Source organism: Triturus cristatus, chromosome 9 (genome assembly GCF_964204655.1).
Source record: "Triturus cristatus chromosome 9, aTriCri1.1, whole genome shotgun sequence".
NCBI classification, from domain to species: domain Eukaryota; kingdom Metazoa; phylum Chordata; class Amphibia; order Caudata; family Salamandridae; genus Triturus; species Triturus cristatus.
In genome coordinates, this window is record NC_140592.1 from 50,119,049 (window position 1) to 50,137,174 (window position 18,126).

An 18,126-nucleotide genomic window follows, 5' to 3' on the forward strand; every position below is an offset into this window, starting at 1 on the left:
AGGGATGCATCAAACACCAACACCAAAATGAGATACACTACAAACCACCTTTAGATGAGAGAGATGCATCAAACAACACCAAACTGAGATACACTACAAATCACCTCTCGATGAGAGGTGTGCATCAAACACCAACACCAAAATGAGATGCAATACAAACCACCTCTCAATGAGAGAGGTGCATCAAACACCAACACCAAACTGAGATACACTAAAAACCACCTCTCAATGAGAGAGATGCATCAAACATCAACACCAAACTGAGATACACTACAAACCACCTCTCGATGCGAGAGATGCATCAAACAACAACACCAAACTGAGATAAACTACAAACCACCTCTCAGTGACAGAGATGCATCAAACACCAACACCAAACTGAGATACACCACAAACCACCTCTCGATGAGAGGAATGCATCAAACACCAACACCAACACCAAACTGAGATACACTACAAATCACCTCTCGATGAGAGGGATGCATCAAACACCAACACCAAAATGAGATACACTACAAACCACCTCTCAATGAGAGAAATGCATCAAACACCAAACTGAGATACACCACAAACCACCTCTCGATAAGAGAGATGCATCAAACACCAACACCAAACTGAGATACACAACAAACCACCTCTCGATGAGAGGGATGCATCAAACACCATCACCAACACCAAACTGAGATACACTACAAATCACCTCTCGATGAGAGGGATGCATCAAACACCAACACCAAAATGAGATGCAATACAAACCACCTCTCAATGAGCGAGATGCATCAAACACCAACACCAAACTGAGATACACTAAAAACCACCTCTCAATGAGAGAGATGCATCAAACATCAACACCAAACTGAGATACACTACAAACCACCTCTCGATGCGAGAGATGCATCAAACATCAACACCAAACTGAGATACACTACAAACCACCTCTCGATGCGAGAGATGCATCAAACAACAACACCAAACTGAGATAAACTACAAACCACCTCTCAATGAGAGATATGCATCAAACACCAACACCAAACTGAGATACTCTACAAACCACCTCTCGATGAGAGGGATGCATCAAACACCAACACCAAACTGAGATTCACTACAAACCACCTCTCAATGAGAGAGGTGCATCAAACACCAAACTGAGATACACTACAAGCCACCTCTCAATTAGAGAGACACATCAATTATCCACACCAAACTGAGATACACTACAAACCACCTCTCAATGAGAGATATGCATCAAACACCAACACCAAACTGATATACTCTAGAAACGACCTCTCGATGAGAGGGATGCATCAAACACCAACACCAACACCAAACAGAGATACACTACAAATCACCTCTCGATGAGAGAGATGCATAAAACAACAACACCAAACTGAGATACACCACAAACCACCTCTCGATGAGAGAGATGCATCAAACACCAACACCAAACTGAGATACACCACAAACCACCTCTAGATGAGAGAGATGCATCAAACACCAACACCAAACTGAGATACACCACAAACCACCTCTCGATGAGAGAGATGCATCAAACACCAACACCAAACTGAGATACACTACAAACCACCTCTCAGTGAGAGAGATGCATCAAACACCAACACCAAACTGAGATACACCACAAACCACCTCTCGATGAGAGGGATGCATCAAACACCAACACCAACACCAAACAGAGATACACTACAAATCACCTCTCGATGAGAGGGATGCATCAAACACCAACACCAAAATGAGATACACTACAAACCACCTTTAGATGAGAGAGATGCATCAAACAACACCAAACTGAGATACACTACAAATCACCTCTCGATGAGAGGGGTGCATCAAACACCAACACCAAAATGAGATGCAATACAAACCACCTCTCAATGAGAGAGGTGCATCAAACACCAACACCAAACTGAGATACACTAAAAACCACCTCTCAATGAGAGAGATGCATCAAACATCAACACCAAACTGAGATACACTACAAACCACCTCTCGATACGAGAGATGCATCAAACAACAACACCAAACTGAGATAAACTACAAACCACCTCTCAGTGACAGAGATGCATCAAACACCAACACCAAACTGAGATACACCACAAACCACCTCTCGATGAGAGGAATGCATCAAACACCAACACCAACACCAAACTGAGATACACTACAAATCACCTCTCGATGAGAGGGATGCATCAAACACCAACACCAAAATAAGATACACTACAAACCACCTCTCAATGAGAGAAATGCATCAAACACCAAACTGAGATACACCACAAACCACCTCTCGATGAGAGAGATGCATCAAACACCAACACCAAACTGAGATACACAACAAACCACCTCTCGATGAGAGGGATGCATCAAACACCATCACCAACACCAAACTGAGATACACTACAAATCACCTCTCGATGAGAGGGATGCATCAAACACCAACACCAAAATGAGATGCAATACAAACCACCTCTCAATGAGCGAGATGCATCAAACACCAACACCAAACTGAGATACACTAAAAACCACCTCTCAATGAGAGAGATGCATCAAACATCAACACCAAACTGAGATACACTACAAACCACCTCTCGATGCGAGAGATGCATCAAACAACAACACCAAACTGAGATAAACTACAAACCACCTCTCAATGAGAGATATGCATCAAACACCAACACCAAACTGAGATACTCTACAAACCACCTCTCGATGAGAGGGATGCATCAAACACCAACACCAAACTGAGATTCACTACAAACCACCTCTCAATGAGAGAGGTGCATCAAACACCAAACTGAGATACACTACAAGCCACCTCTCAATAGAGAGACACATCAATTATCCACACCAAACTGAGATACACTACAAACCACCTCTCAATGAGAGATATGCATCAAACACCAACACCAAACTGATATACTCTAGAAACGACCTCTCGATGAGAGGGATGCATCAAACACCAACACCAAACTGAGATACACTACAAACCACCTCTCAATGAGAGAGATGCATCAAACACCAAACTGAGATACACTACAAACCACCTCTTAATGAGAGAGAAGTATCAAACATCCACACCAAACTGAGATACACTACAAACCACCTCTCAATGAGAGATGCATCAAACATCAACACCAAACTGAGATACACTACAAACCACCTCTGAATGAGAGAGACGCATCAAAAACCAACACCAAAGTGAGATACACTACAAACCATCTCTCTGAAAAAACGGTGTCAAGTAATCTCTGCAGAAGAGATGCACCAAGCCACGTGTCCCACAAAGATGTGACAAGGTATCCCTTTTTGGCACATCTCAACAGCTTTTGATGCTATCTTTTAGCGCAAAATGCATCTACCGGTCCAAAATGGACATAAGCATGCATTTCGTGGGCATATTTCTTGCTAAAACAGTGGCTCAAAAACCACTCAACCAGTGCAAAAAACAATAGCTTTCTGCTCATTTGTGCTGTTGCTGGGTGCGGGCCCGAAATGTTATGCAGTGAAAAACGCTTAATTATGTTATATGGCATAGTAGAGCAATTTCAGGAATTTCGCTTAACAAGGGTAATGTGAAAGTACAGAAATTTCACCTAATCTTAACCATTTCTCTGATAGAGGCAGGTCAATCTCAGCGAGAGCTACACAAATCATCGCTTTGACGGGCGTATACAAACCACCACCTGAGAAACCCTTCAGACCATTCGTGTGAGCTATGGACGACCATCTCAAACTCAGGAGTGGGAACCCCCCGTTGAGTACATAAGAGTTTTGCATAGAACAAATGTAGTTTGTCTGTTATTACAAATGCCTTATGAATGGAACTTTAGGATTTCATAACAATTTATTTGGGTGGGATAAGGGGATGGGTGCTAGCAGCCTTACTTCCCATGTGCCATTAAACTCTCTTACCCTCAGACCTATATTTGCTGCAGAGCAGGCAATTAACAACAGTTAAATCCCTCTACAAGGGGCTTTAACAACTGATAATGACCGGAACAAGGAGGAAAGACAATTAGCAACCTTTCAAGACTCAGGTGACTGAGCATTAGGGTGATCAACCATCCGTAAATTTCACGGACCGTCCGTCATTTTTGTGTCATGTCCGTTGTCCGTAATAATTCCTTTTATGGGTGCCTTTTGTCCGTAATTTGTAAGATTAATTATTACAAGCTGTGTTGGTCCCCTGCGAGAAGCCCCAAGAGATTAAAATTTCTCAAGGGGCTGCTCACACTTCTCTGTTGAATTCCAGAAGCTGCAGCAGCCCCTCACTGAGCCCGCACAGACTGTGGACAGGCCCATGTTCATTCTGACTAAGGCTGAATATCCCCTTTCGAATGACAATGTGCATATCATGTGCGAGTGTGTGCCTTGGAGGCCAGTGACTCACTTGGAGCCAGTAGATCGTAGTTAGTGATTACAGAGGAGCTTTTACCAAACAGAGTACTGTGGGGAACTTGCAGCCTTGTGTAATTTGCCAATGTTGTTCACTGAGAGTGACAGGGCAGGAGCAGTGACGGGGCAGGAGCAGTGACAGGGCAGGAGAGGGGACCGAGCAGGAGAAGTGCCGGGGTAAGAGAAGTGACAGGGCAGGAGAGGCGACGGGACAGGAGAAGTGATGGGGCAGGAGAGGTGACGGGGCAGGAGAGGTGACAGGGCAGGAGAGGTGACGGGGCAGGAGCGGTGATTAGGCATGAGCTGGAGCGGTGACTGGGCAAGAGCGGTGAACGGACAGGAGCAGTGAATGGACAGGAGCAGTGAACTGGGCAGGAGCAGTCAACGGGGCAGGAGCAGTCAACGGGGCAGGCGCGGTGATGGGGCAGCAGCGGTGATGAGGCAGGGGCGGTGATGGGGAAGGAGTGATGACGGGGCAGGAAAAGTGACGGGTCAGGATCGGTGATGGGGCAGGAGAGGGGACCGAGCAGGAGAAGTGACGGGGTGAGAGGAGTGACTGGGCAGGAGAGGCGACGGGACAGGAGAAGTGATGAGGCAGGAGAGGTGACGGGGCAGGAGAGGTAACGGTGCAGGAGAGGTGACGGGGCAGGAGCAGTGATTAGGCATGAGCAGGAGCGGTGACTGGGCACGAGCGGTGAACGGACAGGAGCAGTGAACAGACAGGAGCAGTGAACGTGGCAGGAGCAGTCAACAGGGCAGTGGCAGGAGCAGTGAACGAGGCAGGAGCGGTGAACGGGGCAGGAGCGGTGATGGGGCAGCAGCGGTGATGGGGCAGGAGCGGTGATGAGGCAGGGGCGGTGATGGGGAAGGAGTGATGACGGGGCAGAAAAAGTGACGGGTCAGGAGCGGTGACGGGGCAGGAGAAGTCACGGGGCAGGAGAAGAGACAGGGCAGGAAAAGTGACAGGGCAAGAGAAGTGACGGGGCAAGAGAAGTGATGGGGCAAGAGAAGTGACGGGGCAGGTGCTGTGATTAGGCATGAGCAGGAGCGGTGACTGGTCAGGATCAGTGAACAGGAAGGAGCAGTAAACAGGCCGGAGCAGTGAACGGGCAGGAGCAGTGACGGGGCAGGAGAAGCGAAGGGGCAGGAGCAGTGATTAGCATGAGCAGGAGCGGTCACCGGGCAGGATCAGTGAACGGGAAGGAGCAGTGAACCGGCAGGAGCAGTGACGGGGCAGGGGAAATGGCGGGGAAGGAGCCGTGACGGGGCAGGAGAAGTGATCGGACAGGAGCAGTGAACGGGAAGGAGCAGTGAACGGGCAGGAGCAGTGACGGGGCAGGAAAAGTGACGGGTCAGGAGTGGTGACGGGGCAGGAGAAGTCACGGGGCAGGAGAAGTGACGGGGCAGGAGAAGTGACGGGGCAGGAAAAGTGATGGGGCAAGAGAAGTGACGGGGCAAGAGAAGTGACGGGGCAAGAGAAGTGAAGGGGCAGGTGCTGTGATTAGGCATGTGCAGGAACGGTGACCAGGCAGGATCAGTGAACGGGAAGGAGCAGTGAACGGGCAGGAGCAGTGACGGGGCAGGGGAAATGGCGGGGAAGGAGCCGTGACGGGGCAGGAGAAGTGATCGGACAGGAGCAGTGAACGGGAAGGAGCAGTGAACGGGCAGGAGCAGTAATGGGGCAGGAAAAGTGACGGGGCAGGAAAAGTGACAGGGCAGGAGAAGTCACGGGGCAAGAGAAGTGACGGGACAAGAGAAGTGACGGGGCAGGTGCTGTGATTAGGCATGTGCAGGAACGGTGACCAGGCAGGATCAGTGAACGGGAAGGAGCAGTGAACGGGCAGGAGCAGTGACGGGGCAGGGGAAATGACGGGGAAGGGGCGGTGAAGGGGCAGAAGAAGTGATCAGACAGGAGAAAGTGACCAGGCAGGAGAAGTGACTTGTACTTATGTTCTTTGCCTATTTATTTATATACTATTGCATGACATCCACTTATGTGTCTGTAAAGCATACCTTTTGTCCCGAATTTTTGTCCTGAATTTATTTTGACCTCCTGTCCTGAATGTTTGCCCTGAATTTTGCCCCTGTGCCCTGAATTTTTACACTCACCATCCTGAATTTGCGCCATGCCAGTTTGCCACCCTTCTGAGCATGGGAAGAGTCTGTGTGCCACTAACCTCATTCCATCTTTGATCGGTCCAGCCAGCTGAAAGGTGGGTGTTGGAAATCACACAAACATAAGAAAGCAATCATGAAACGGAAGCACACCCTGAAATACCTACTTCTTCTTTCATTAGTTGTGGAATCCAGTGCGGCCGCCATCCCGGGCTGTGACTATGAGGGTCAGTCTTTCCCGCCACGGCGTTCATTCATCAGATGACTGTCTCGCGCTCTACTGACTGGAATGAAGCGCCCTGTGCCTTGCAGCCAGGGTTGGGCCTCAGCGGGGAGGGCGAGATGCTATTGTATAAATTGGCTTGGAGGGGGGGGGGGTAAAGCTGAGAAGCAGGGCGCGGTAATGACGTCACCTCCATGGCCAACGGCCGGGTATGGGACATGCCCTGGACAGCGCCCATCCTTCAACCATCAGAGGGCTGTGCCGGCGTGTAACTCGTGCCTGCACGTGTAACCTGTTCGTGCAGCCCCTCCTAACCCCCCCCCCCCCCCCCTGGGGGCGTGCATCATAAATCACCCTCGTTCTTATTAACATGTCTCTTACATGAAGCAGAACAAATTGCCATCTTTTCTCTGGATCGGTTCAGGGCGAAGAATGAAGACACAGGGGCGGGAGGGAGGAAGAACAGAAGAGGTAAACGCCGCTGTGCTGGGTTCAACCCCCACCTGCGACTGTAACACGGAAAGGTGAGGGGGGACTGGGGGAGTGACCCCTTGGAAGGGTGGAGGGCTGCAGCCAGCAGTACCTGGGGTGTAGGGGAAGAGGGCGGGCCCGTGAAGGAGGAAGTGGTCAGAGAAGGTGGCTTTGGGGTTACATCAGTTCGATTAGAAGCTTGAACCAGGTCCGATTCTAGGGTAAAACCAACCAACAGCAGGGAGAGGGCTGGTCAGGGTCAGCTGACTTCCACCTGGGACAGCAGGGAGAGGGCCGACCAGGGTCAGCTGACTTCCACCTGGGACAGCAGGGAGAGGGCTGGTCAGGGTCAGCTGCCTGCTACCTGGGACGGCAGGGAGAGGGCCGGCCGAGGTCAGCTGACTTCTACCTGGGACAGCAGGGAGAGGACCGGCCAGGGTCAGCTGACTTCTAACTGGGACAGCAAGGAGACAGCCGGTCAGGGTCAGCTGACTTCCACCTGGGACAGCAGGGAGAGGGCCGGCCAGGGTCAGCTGACTTCTACCTGGGACAGCAGGGAGAGGGTTGGCCAGGGTCAGCTGACTCCTACCTGGGACAGCAGGGAGAGGGCTGGTCAGGGTCAGCTGACTCCTACCTGGGACAGCAAGGAGACAGCCGGTCAGGGTCAGCTGACTTCCACCTGAGACAGCAGGGAGAGGGCTGGTCAGGGTCAGCTGACTTCCACCTAGGACAGCAGGGAGAGGGCTGGTCAGGGTCAGCTGACTTCCACCTGGGACAGCAGGGAGAGGGCCGGCCAGGGTCAGCTGTCTGCTACCTGGGACAGCAGGGAGAGGGCCGGCCAGGGTCAGCTATCTGCTACCTGGGACAGCAGGGAGAGGGCCGGCCAGGGTCAGCTGACTTCTACCTGGGACAGCAGGGAGAGGGCCTGACAGGGTCAGATGACTTCTACCTGGGACAGCAGGGAGAGGGCTGGTCAGGGTCAGCTGTCTACTACCTGGGACAGCAGGGAGAGGGCCGGCCAGGGTCAGCTGACTTCTACCTGGGACAGCAGGGAGAGGGCCTGACAGGGTCAGCTGCCTGCTACCTGGGACAGCAGGGAGAGGGCCGGCCGAGGTCAGCTGACTTCTACCTGGGACAGCAGGGAGAGGGTTGGCCAGGGTCAGCTGACTCCTACCTGGGACAGCAGGGAGAGGGCTGGTCAGGGTCAGCTGACTCCTACCTGGGACAGCAAGGAGACAGCCGGTCAGGGTCAGCTGACTTCCACCTGAGACAGCAGGGAGAGGGCTGGTCAGGGTCAGCTGACTTCCACCTAGGACAGCAGGGAGAGGGCTGGTCAGGGTCAGCTGACTTCCACCTGGGACAGCAGGGAGAGGGCCGGCCAGGGTCAGCTGTCTGCTACCTGGGACAGCAGGGAGAGGGCCGGCCAGGGTCAGCTATCTGCTACCTGGGACAGCAGGGAGAGGGCCGGCCAGGGTCAGCTGACTTCTACCTGGGACAGCAGGGAGAGGGCCTGACAGGGTCAGATGACTTCTACCTGGGACAGCAGGGAGAGGGCTGGTCAGGGTCAGCTGTCTACTACCTGGGACAGCAGGGAGAGGGCCGGCCAGGGTCAGCTGACTTCTACCTGGGACAGCAGGGAGAGGGCCTGACAGGGTCAGCTGCCTGCTACCTGGGACAGCAGGGAGAGGGCCGGCCGAGGTCAGCTGACTTCTACCTGGGACAGCAGGGAGAGGGTTGGCCAGGGTCAGCTGACTCCTACCTGGGACAGCAGGGAGAGGGCTGGTCAGGGTCAGCTGACTCCTACCTGGGACAGCAAGGAGACAGCCGGTCAGGGTCAGCTGACTTCCACCTGAGACAGCAGGGAGAGGGCTGGTCAGGGTCAGCTGACTTCCACCTAGGACAGCAGGGAGAGGGCTGGTCAGGGTCAGCTGACTTCCACCTGGGACAGCAGGGAGAGGGCCGGCCAGGGTCAGCTGTCTGCTACCTGGGACAGCAGGGAGAGGGCCGGCCAGGGTCAGCTGTCTGCTACCTGGGACAGCAGGGAGAGGGCCGGCCAGGGTCAGCTGACTTCTACCTGGGACAGCAGGGAGAGGGCCTGACAGGGTCAGATGACTTCTACCTGGGACAGCAGGGAGAGGGCTGGTCAGGGTCAGCTGACTCCTACCTGGGACAGCAAGGAGACAGCCGGTCAGGGTCAGCTGACTTCCACCTGAGACAGCAGGGAGAGGGCTGGTCAGGGTCAGCTGACTTCCACCTGGGACAGCAGGGAGAGGGCTGGTCAGGGTCAGCTGACTTCCACCTGGGACAGCAGGGAGAGGGCCGGCCAGGGTCAGCTGTCTGCTACCTGGGACAGCAGGGAGAGGGCCGGCCAGGGTCAGCTGTCTGCTACCTGGGACAGCAGGGAGAGGGCCGGCCAGGGTCAGCTGACTTCTACCTGGGACAGCAGGGAGAGGGCCTGACAGGGTCAGCTGACTTCTACCTGGGACAGCAGGGAGAGGGTTGGCCAGGGTCAGCTGACTCCTACCTGGGACAGCAGGGAGAGGGCTGGTCAGGGTCAGCTGACTCCTACCTGGGACAGCAAGAAGACAGCCGGTCAGGGTCAGCTGACTTCTACCTGGGACAGCAAAGAGAAATGAAAGAGGCATCAGGGTAACCAGCTGAAGAGGGGGTTCTGAGAGGAGATGCTGCATAACTATTGCATATTTTTTATTTTTTTTTGCATATTTATATAGCGCGAACTCGACCCGAAGGTATTGGAGCGCTTTACATAGCACCGTATTTACATAACACATTCAGGCATGGGGAGATTAAGTGATTTGCCCAGAATCACAGGATGTGGACGCGACCTCGAGGCTCGAACCCTGGTTTCCCGCACCAAAGTCGGCAGCGCAGCCGAGGTGCAATTATATAGTGCCTACTACTCCTCACTAGGCACTAAAGTGCATCATGGCGAGTAGAACGCTACTCCGGACCTCTGGTTAGTGGATAATGTAGCGGTAATTTGGTTAGTGGCTTCAGGCTGATGTTCTCTAGGGAAATCCTTCCTTGCAAATTGTACTACTGAATATTGACCTCCAGAATATCGTGGTACAGGAATATCGAGGAACAAAATATTGAAAGTTAGGCACATATAGGAAGCTTAGATTTACTATTGTTAAGTCTTCATCTATGTGCCTTGAAGATATATTTATTTATTTATGCGTTTTTATATAGCGCGGACTTTACCCGAAGGTGTCAGAGCGCTTCATAATAGGTACAGTACTGATACATGAGGAGAAAATTACAAGTGAGCATGTTACACAAGCAAACGTTACGTTACACGAGGCAATAGTGACAATTGTGCATGTATCAAGAGCAAACAAAATACAAGAGGTAGCAGCTGATACGTTACAAGAGGAAAAAGTGACGTGTGCATGTTAAAAAAGCGTGCAAAGTACAAGTAGAGGTAAAATACTGCAATAAATGGCAGACACTCAGAACACAAGAGCAAATATTACGTTTCATGAGGCAATGGTGGCAGCTGTGCATGTATCAAAAGCAAACAAAATACAGGAGGTAGCAGATATATGTATCACGTAGGTGTGGAGCAGGCATGTCCGGCACAGGTAAGAGTGGCGGTGCGGGGCTGGCGCAGGGTGGGAGGGAATTCGACAGACAACGGGATATGTAAAATTAAATACAGAAATTAATAAAACTACTTACTTTGTGCTCGCTGCACCACCGACTTTGCGATGCTGCAAGCGCAAGTTAAGTGGTTTTATTTATTTTTGTGCCTAATTTTACCTATCCTGTTGTCTGTTGACTTCCTCAGACACCCGCCCCACCCCACCCCGCCTCACCGCTCTTTCCCGTGCCAGCCGTGCCGGGTGTGGAGTTTGATATAGAAAATCTAGACTTAATTACCTGTATATTTTTTCTCAATATTATGTCCTCAAGCTTGTGTCCCATTGATATTCTCGGGTATATACTCACCTGCACCCCTTCCATACATTACCCCAGTATGTTTGTGCTTGACGTTATTTACCGCGAGTCATTGGTGGGGTGAATAGTTAGATTTGAAAATGATTAGCTAATTGATAGAGAGGTCTAGGTAATTATCAGTTTTTAAAAGAAGGGTTGCGGGTGTGGGTAGGCCACAGAAGCAGTTATGGAAAATACACCAGAAGGCATGCAGTATGTGTAGGAGTCCAGTGAAGACATACTGTTAGAAGGAGTAGAGCAAGGGGGCGGGGCATGAGGAGATGGCGGGAGGTAGTGAGTTAAGGAAAGGGGCGGGACAAGGAAGGGTGGTTTAAAAGGCACCCTTGAGACAGGGTCCAGACAATAATAACAGGGCATGAGGGAGGGAGGCGGGCAGAGGCTGTTCCCCAGCAAGTGTTGAAAGACAAGGGGAGAATTCTGGGTTAGGGCTGTTCAAACATGATTAGTTGACAATATGCTGACAAAGAATGCTCCAGGTACCATTTTACAACACTAAGTGGGGTGAATGAGCTGCCCACTGCTGCAGGTCATGTCTGGGATGATTAAGTGACAAAGTTCTACACACATAGAAAGCATTCCATTTTATGGAATTAGAAATATTTTCTGGTTAACATTAGGGCAGTAAAGGATTAGAATGATACATATTGAAAGAACATTTAATTGGGGTCTAACTAGAAACACTCTATACTGCAGACGTTCTGTACTAATTGTCATTATTGCAGGCAAAAAGGAGGCACAGAGCTGGACTGGGAACCAAAACCAGTAATGCAGACTGTTTACACCAACCTCGTAATGACAGTGGGGCATAGGAAACCAACACTCTACAGAAGAGGGTCTTGCTTTTCCCCCTCAAATGTCATTTAGTTAGTTTAAATGTGTTACAAGACACCTCATGAAATATCTTCCGACAATACATGGTCTTTAGCAGCAGGAGGAGTATTTGTTTCTCAGCAGCAGTAAATCATGCAAGCAGCAATAAGGGCTGATTTCAGGCTGGATGGGCAGAGGGTTGTCCCGCCCTTTCAGCCACAACAGAAGGGCCCTTCCCTCCAACCCAGCAGTGGTTTTCCCTGTCTTTTTTGTGGCCCGTCAAATCGTGACAATATGCTGCACATACCAAATATATCTCTTATTACTGCTCAACAGAAGGCCCACACTTTCCCTTCACCCTTGGAAGTTTCAGTTTGTTATGATGACTGTCCTGAGATATGTAGTGCACAGTGACAAAGGTTTGTATATACCCTCCCTCAGCCAGGGCATTTAAAAATGGCAGAGCTTAGCCTGTTACCAAACCTTTCTCATGAATAGGCCTGGCACTTTTTATAAATTGACCATAACTTAACAAAGGGTCCAGCAACTAAATTTGGAGCCACACACGAATATGAATTGGTTAAAACTGTTCCCTGTATACTGAGGAGTTCCCTCAAAAAGGCACCATCTTGTTCCTATTTTGGACTTGCAGGTAGCAAAAGACTTCCAGAAGTCACTGAGTAATTATTTTGTTAATTTAAATAGCCATGGCCAGTGGTTAATTTGTAAAAGAAAGACAGCCGGTGCCTGAAGCTACGCTCAGAAGCACATGGCTGGTGCAAGTAAACATTGGCACACCGAATACCAAGGCTGGCAGTCTTGGTTCCACCTCATGCCCCTTTAATCCACTTCCAGACATTCCTGCCCCTTTATCTCTCCCTTGTGGGTTCCTGTGTTCTCCCTTTGTGGCAGTTTTTCCGTCCTTCTCTTCCACCGCCTTTCTGCTTTGTGTATTTTTCCCTCTCTTGTTCTCGGTAAATGCGGAAAAAGGAGTGGCAGTTACCAAAAATAAGATCTGGCGGCTCACACCGGCTCAAATTAAGCATTGACCATAGCGTGGAAAAGACAGGCTCTTTCTTGGCAGTTCAAAATTTAGTCTTACTCACTGTCCCTGCCCACTGGCTCATAGTACTCTGCCACACAAGAAACATAGTGACCATACTAACTCTATAGAGATACAGGTTCTATTTACATTTGTAGATAGCATGGTGGTCATTACAGCAACACTGTTCTCTGTTATGCCTAGGGTCGTCGTTCTACTTTCTTTAAATCATGGGCTGCAAAAGAAGGAGATGAGAAAATTAAAAGAATGGCTCGCTGGTATTTTTTATAATTTGCCCGCCTCACCTTCACAATGTTTGTAGGCAACAATTAATAGATGTACTAGCTTTTGATGATGCAGATGATAGTATGTCTACTATTCCCATCGCACTATAGACATAATAGAAAGACTAAAGGCTGGCAAGAAAATTGCACTGTAGTACAGCCTTCCTGAATGGGGTCTCGTTGTTTCCAGACTGTTCCCAGCAGACCTAAATTGGAAAGCCACAGAAGGCCACAAGGATATGTCGCGGGTCTCTCCTCTTTCCACACAGCTTCCAGCAAACAATTTTGAAGCTCTGACACTCTAGACATCCAGAGCAGGGATAGGTCTTTAGTAGGTAGATCCTAAAACCCAGCAGCCTGGGCAGATGCAAAGGTTGGCAGTCAGTACGGTGTTTTGAAGCAGAGCTTAGAGCTAGCAGGGTGTGAATGGGGCTTCCACAAAGACGCTTAGTGCTACATTGGCACAGGAGAAGCATAGTATCGTCATTGGCATCCTTTTCCACCCCTCCAACATGATATACATTTCCAACTAAATGTCAGTGTACATGGTAGTTAAACATGTATGTAAGAATCATGACTGAACATGCCACCTTGCAGAGTCTTCGAACTCTTCAGGGACTGTGATCTCTCATTCTCTGGGCGTTTTAAGGATCTGTTCCCTGTTGATCTCTTACAGATTCACCCACTACAAACCACCCGGCTGCCAGATCCATGGTTTATCTGATCGAAGACCAGCTGTCAATGCAACAAAAATGGGTAAAGTTTGGGGAAAAACCTCCTCTGTGCAGACCACACAGCTTTGGAATTCCTGTCAGCCACCCGTGCCCATCATCTGAAACTTGGGAGGACCAGCAACACGGTTCTGCCAAGAGATCTGTGGTCCTAGGAAAGGTCTGGCACTCCTCTTAAGCAGCAGATCCAAGTTACAATTTCTAGAAACAACATACCCCTAAAAGCCTGTGATACTTATAGGGTAGGCACAACCAAACAAGAAGCCGGTCTATGATAGACATCAAAAAACACTTTTGGAATTGACCTACCCATAGAAAGCATTACAATGTAAAATGTTCCTGTGATGTTAGTTTCATACATATGGCATGTATGTGTGCACACAACTGATATGGCTCTAAACTTTTGTGATATGTTATATCTTACAAATGTCAAAATATATAAACAGACAGATTTGGAAAATCTCCCCAGTTTCGCCTCCTTTGCTCCCCCAGCCTCTGATCTGAAGGGAGCAGAAATCATAGGGTATGACTCCGGCCTCACCCTGTGGCCTCAGGTACTGCCATAAATAGACAAATGCCACTTAATTAAAGGCTGTGATAATGGTATATGTGCGGCTGGGCACAGGAACATGGGCGTAGGACAAAACACATCCAAATTCACCTGACAGAATCCAAGCAGGCGCCAGACGAAGATGAGTTTCGGTCATTGCCAACCACTGAGAGTCTTCTACACGTGACCGGGAGGTGAAAAGGTTCTTTACTATTGTGACAAATCCATTGAAAACCTGTATGAAAAGTTGCTTAAAATCACCATAAGAGCTGATGCCATGTTGATTTTTTAAACAGATTTTTATTGTTTTTTCAAGGTGACATCATAGGAAAAACAGTAAGGGTGGGCGGAATTTGCGAAATTGACTTTCGCAATTTATCACGAAATTGCACAAAATCTCCATGAGCATGCGAAACTTTCGCGAAGATGCGGAGATTGCTTTCCCTGCCCGTTCGCGATGTGTTTTTGCGTGCTCGCGGGGAAATATATCTCCAACTTGCCCATGCGGTCGCTAATGGGTGCGGCAATCTTGCCCGCGATGCTTATTTCCTGTTCGCGATCGCAATGACGTGTTCGCGATCGCAAACTGTCGCGGGATAGCGCGACTGGCTTCCAACAATCCAACATCTTGTGGCATGCGCGAACGGATAGGAAAACTCGTCGGCGAACGCAGGGACCCGGTAAGTGCGGGAATGCATTTTTAAAGCACGAACAATAAAAATAGTTCCGTTTTGCGGCATGTTGCGAAAGTTTTGACATTTTCGCGCTCTTCGCGGAACGCGAAAATGTTAAAATTCCGCAAATTCCGCGAACGGAACGAAATTTACCGCCCAGGCCTGAAAACCAGCCCAGAGGGCACAACAGATGATCAAGCGGTGCAATTAAAGTCCAGTGCAGGTATTCCCCCCGCTCATTATCATAAGGTCCTTCTTCCCCTCTCAGCGTCGAGCCTCCCCTTTGGTGGGCAACAGGTATGTCCTCCCGCCATTCCACCTCCCCTCCCAATGTCTAGCCTTATGTAGATATCACAGAGCACCTTCTCAGAGTGGACAGCCTAGCAGGATTCCTCGTAGGTGCAGCTGCTATCCAAGTTCCAGTTTCCTGCACATGGATTGTCGTTCCAAGCCATGTATGTAGGAAATGTATACAACAGACATACAAATTGGTTTGAGGAAGATACCCCATTAAATGCTTAATGGTAACGGAGGGCAAGCTGCTGCTTTTCATTGCAATATTGCACTTTTCATATTTCTGCTAAATGAACTTGTGCAGTAGACATGACGTAGGTGCACGAGTGGGCCGTCTTATCTTCAACACCCTTGCAACTTTAGTCACATATTTGCTTCCTGCTGTGAATACTATATAAGCGGCTAAGTGCCTGCTCCCTGAATGGATGCAAGACAGACTGGAAGCACTCCCCGGATGATGCAAATTTAGAAAAGGCATTATTCCCTTGATTCAGTCCTAGATTTTCCAATGTCAATTTTCTTTCAAACAGATATTGAGGGACCGACCCCTCCGCGTACTAACCCATGGATATATTAAACGGTGTATATGCTGTGTACCATAACCTGAGAAGTCTTGGTGTATAAATAATAGGTGAAACTATCATCCACCGGATTGCTGCTGGTTTGGCCAATTTTTGAAGAGCCGTGGTCTGCGTAGACCCTGTTGGTGTTTGAGCCCATGAACTATCTTCAAGATCTGGAAGAAGACAGAGAACAGCTCTACTGGTGCTATCCCCTGAAGCATGGTTCTCCTACTTTTTAAGATGGGATATTTTGTAAACAGACAACCATTACAGCATCTTGAAAGTTTCTTTGTTTCTTATAAGGCCTCCATTTCAGTAGTAGGAACAAGTCATTTGATCGGATCAAAGATGCAGCGTGGAGATGCAGGTAAGGCTTATGAAGCGAGACTTCACCAGGTGAAATTTGAAAAATCGGTGAACGAGGAGTAGAGAGATTCAACCATTGCCCAGATAATACCTCCCAGCTTGTGCATTGTGTCTACATTCATGTTTCAATCTGTCCTGCAGAAATAAATGTCTGCAGAGAATAAAGGGCAAACAATGCCTGGGCGTGAGAGAGCAGCTGGTTCAAAGTCAGAAAAGACACGGCTGTAGCTCGCCATAACCACAATGCAGACGATGACTCAATGGAGAGCACTTTTTTAATGTCCCTGAGTGATAATCCGGCATTTCTTCTTCCATGGGGGATCTTCTCAAAACATCTGTCAACACATCTGCTGAGGCAGTGTATCAGACAAAACTAGGGAGATGAAAGCTGGGTGGATACAAGTGGATGACTAAGTCCACCCGCCCCAAGCCACCTGGCCCATCGGTTTATGGAACTGGATGAGATTGGATCATAAAAATGCTGTGGCAACAGTGGGACTAGCATGACAGTGAGCTGGGAGATGTTGTAATAGGGCATATCCCTGGAAAGAATGATTGGGCAGGGGCAGTCAGTCCCATCGTATGAAACTGGCTCTGACCTAAACTACAGCAATTTCAAAAACACTTACTCCAGATTATTCCACAAATTCCCTAGAGGCTGTTTACCTCAGGATGTGATGTCAGTTCCTGTTTTACCATTTCTAGCATGTGAATTGAGTAGGCCCTTTTGATTTCACCTACTTATCTTGTCAGGATGCTGCACGGGGACTTTAGGGAGAGTGGGTTAGTTCCAAGGATATCACTGACATTTTCCACTCCCTCTGATTGGACAGAAGAGTGGGTGCCCTGTCCTGAATACCCCAATGTCCAACTGTGATCCAGTCATTCCTTGGTCCCCTCTCTCTCTCTCCCCTGGTTCTCCCAGGCTATGAGCTTGTTCTGGTGGCCCCATTGCAGTGAAGAGGCGAGGCCTTTGGGTGACATGGGGGTGCAGGTGAGCAGTGACATCGGGTCATCAAAATTCAAAGGGTAGACGTGTGAAAAAATGTGCTATTCGACTCCCCTTGCACTGATGTCAGAACGTTTCGCCACAGGAAGTAATGTCGCGTGGCTTTGATCATGATGACATCAAGGTAAGAACCTTGTAGTAAGGGTGGTGCCATCATGATAAGGCAGGATGACAGATGCCATAGGCACAGGAAAGCCAACATATTAAATAAACAAACAAAGGTGTCAGGTGGACCTACATATACACAGGGGCAGTCATCAAATGCCAGATGCCAGCTCATACCCAGGCATGCCATCATATGCCCAGACCCCATAAACAATTCATATGCCAGAAGCAGTCTTAAATATCCAGATACAGTTAATGTGTCCCCAGGGGCTGCCACAGATAGTTAATTATGTTCTGTGCTTAGTTAATACAAATTTCACTTGTAGACATGGGCATAAAGTTAGAAAACATGAAATACTTATATTTTCTTACATATATGGTAAAGCTTTCGTGATCTATTTGGATGTGAAGCCCTCAGAGAGCATTGCCATTTTTAATTTTACTCCTAGTATACTGGGGCTGTGACACACCCGTGGACGAATGTGCTGCACTTATCCCACT

At 49.1% G+C, this 18,126-nt stretch overlaps 1 protein-coding gene and 1 long non-coding RNA gene across 5 annotated transcripts in view; one reads left to right on the plus strand and one right to left on the minus strand.

Moving 5' to 3' along the window:
- LOC146797366 (uncharacterized) overlaps positions 1 to 6,825 on the minus strand; it is an 81,072-nt gene extending 74,247 nt beyond the window's left edge. Inside the window, exon 1 of the long non-coding RNA XR_014968981.1 lies at positions 6,690 to 6,825. This is a non-coding gene — a long non-coding RNA (uncharacterized LOC146797366). The remainder of the gene's footprint in view (positions 1 to 6,689) is intronic.
- Positions 1 to 18,126, plus strand: part of LOC146797365 (uncharacterized) — a 123,442-nt gene that overhangs the window by 88,814 nt on the left and 16,502 nt on the right. Inside the window, exons 1-2 of one of the 4 annotated variants that reach the window (XM_085627550.1) lie at positions 7,141 to 7,269; positions 14,010 to 14,089. The exons of 1 other annotated variant lie outside the window; for it this stretch is intronic. In XM_085627550.1, the coding sequence (XP_085483676.1) occupies positions 7,178 to 7,269; positions 14,010 to 14,089 (172 nt within the window). In that variant the 5' untranslated portion in view covers positions 7,141 to 7,177. Of the gene's footprint in view, positions 1 to 7,140; positions 7,270 to 14,009; positions 14,090 to 18,126 lie in introns of those variants that run through there. 2 more of the 4 variants (XM_085627549.1, XR_014968983.1) reach the window with 2 other exon arrangements.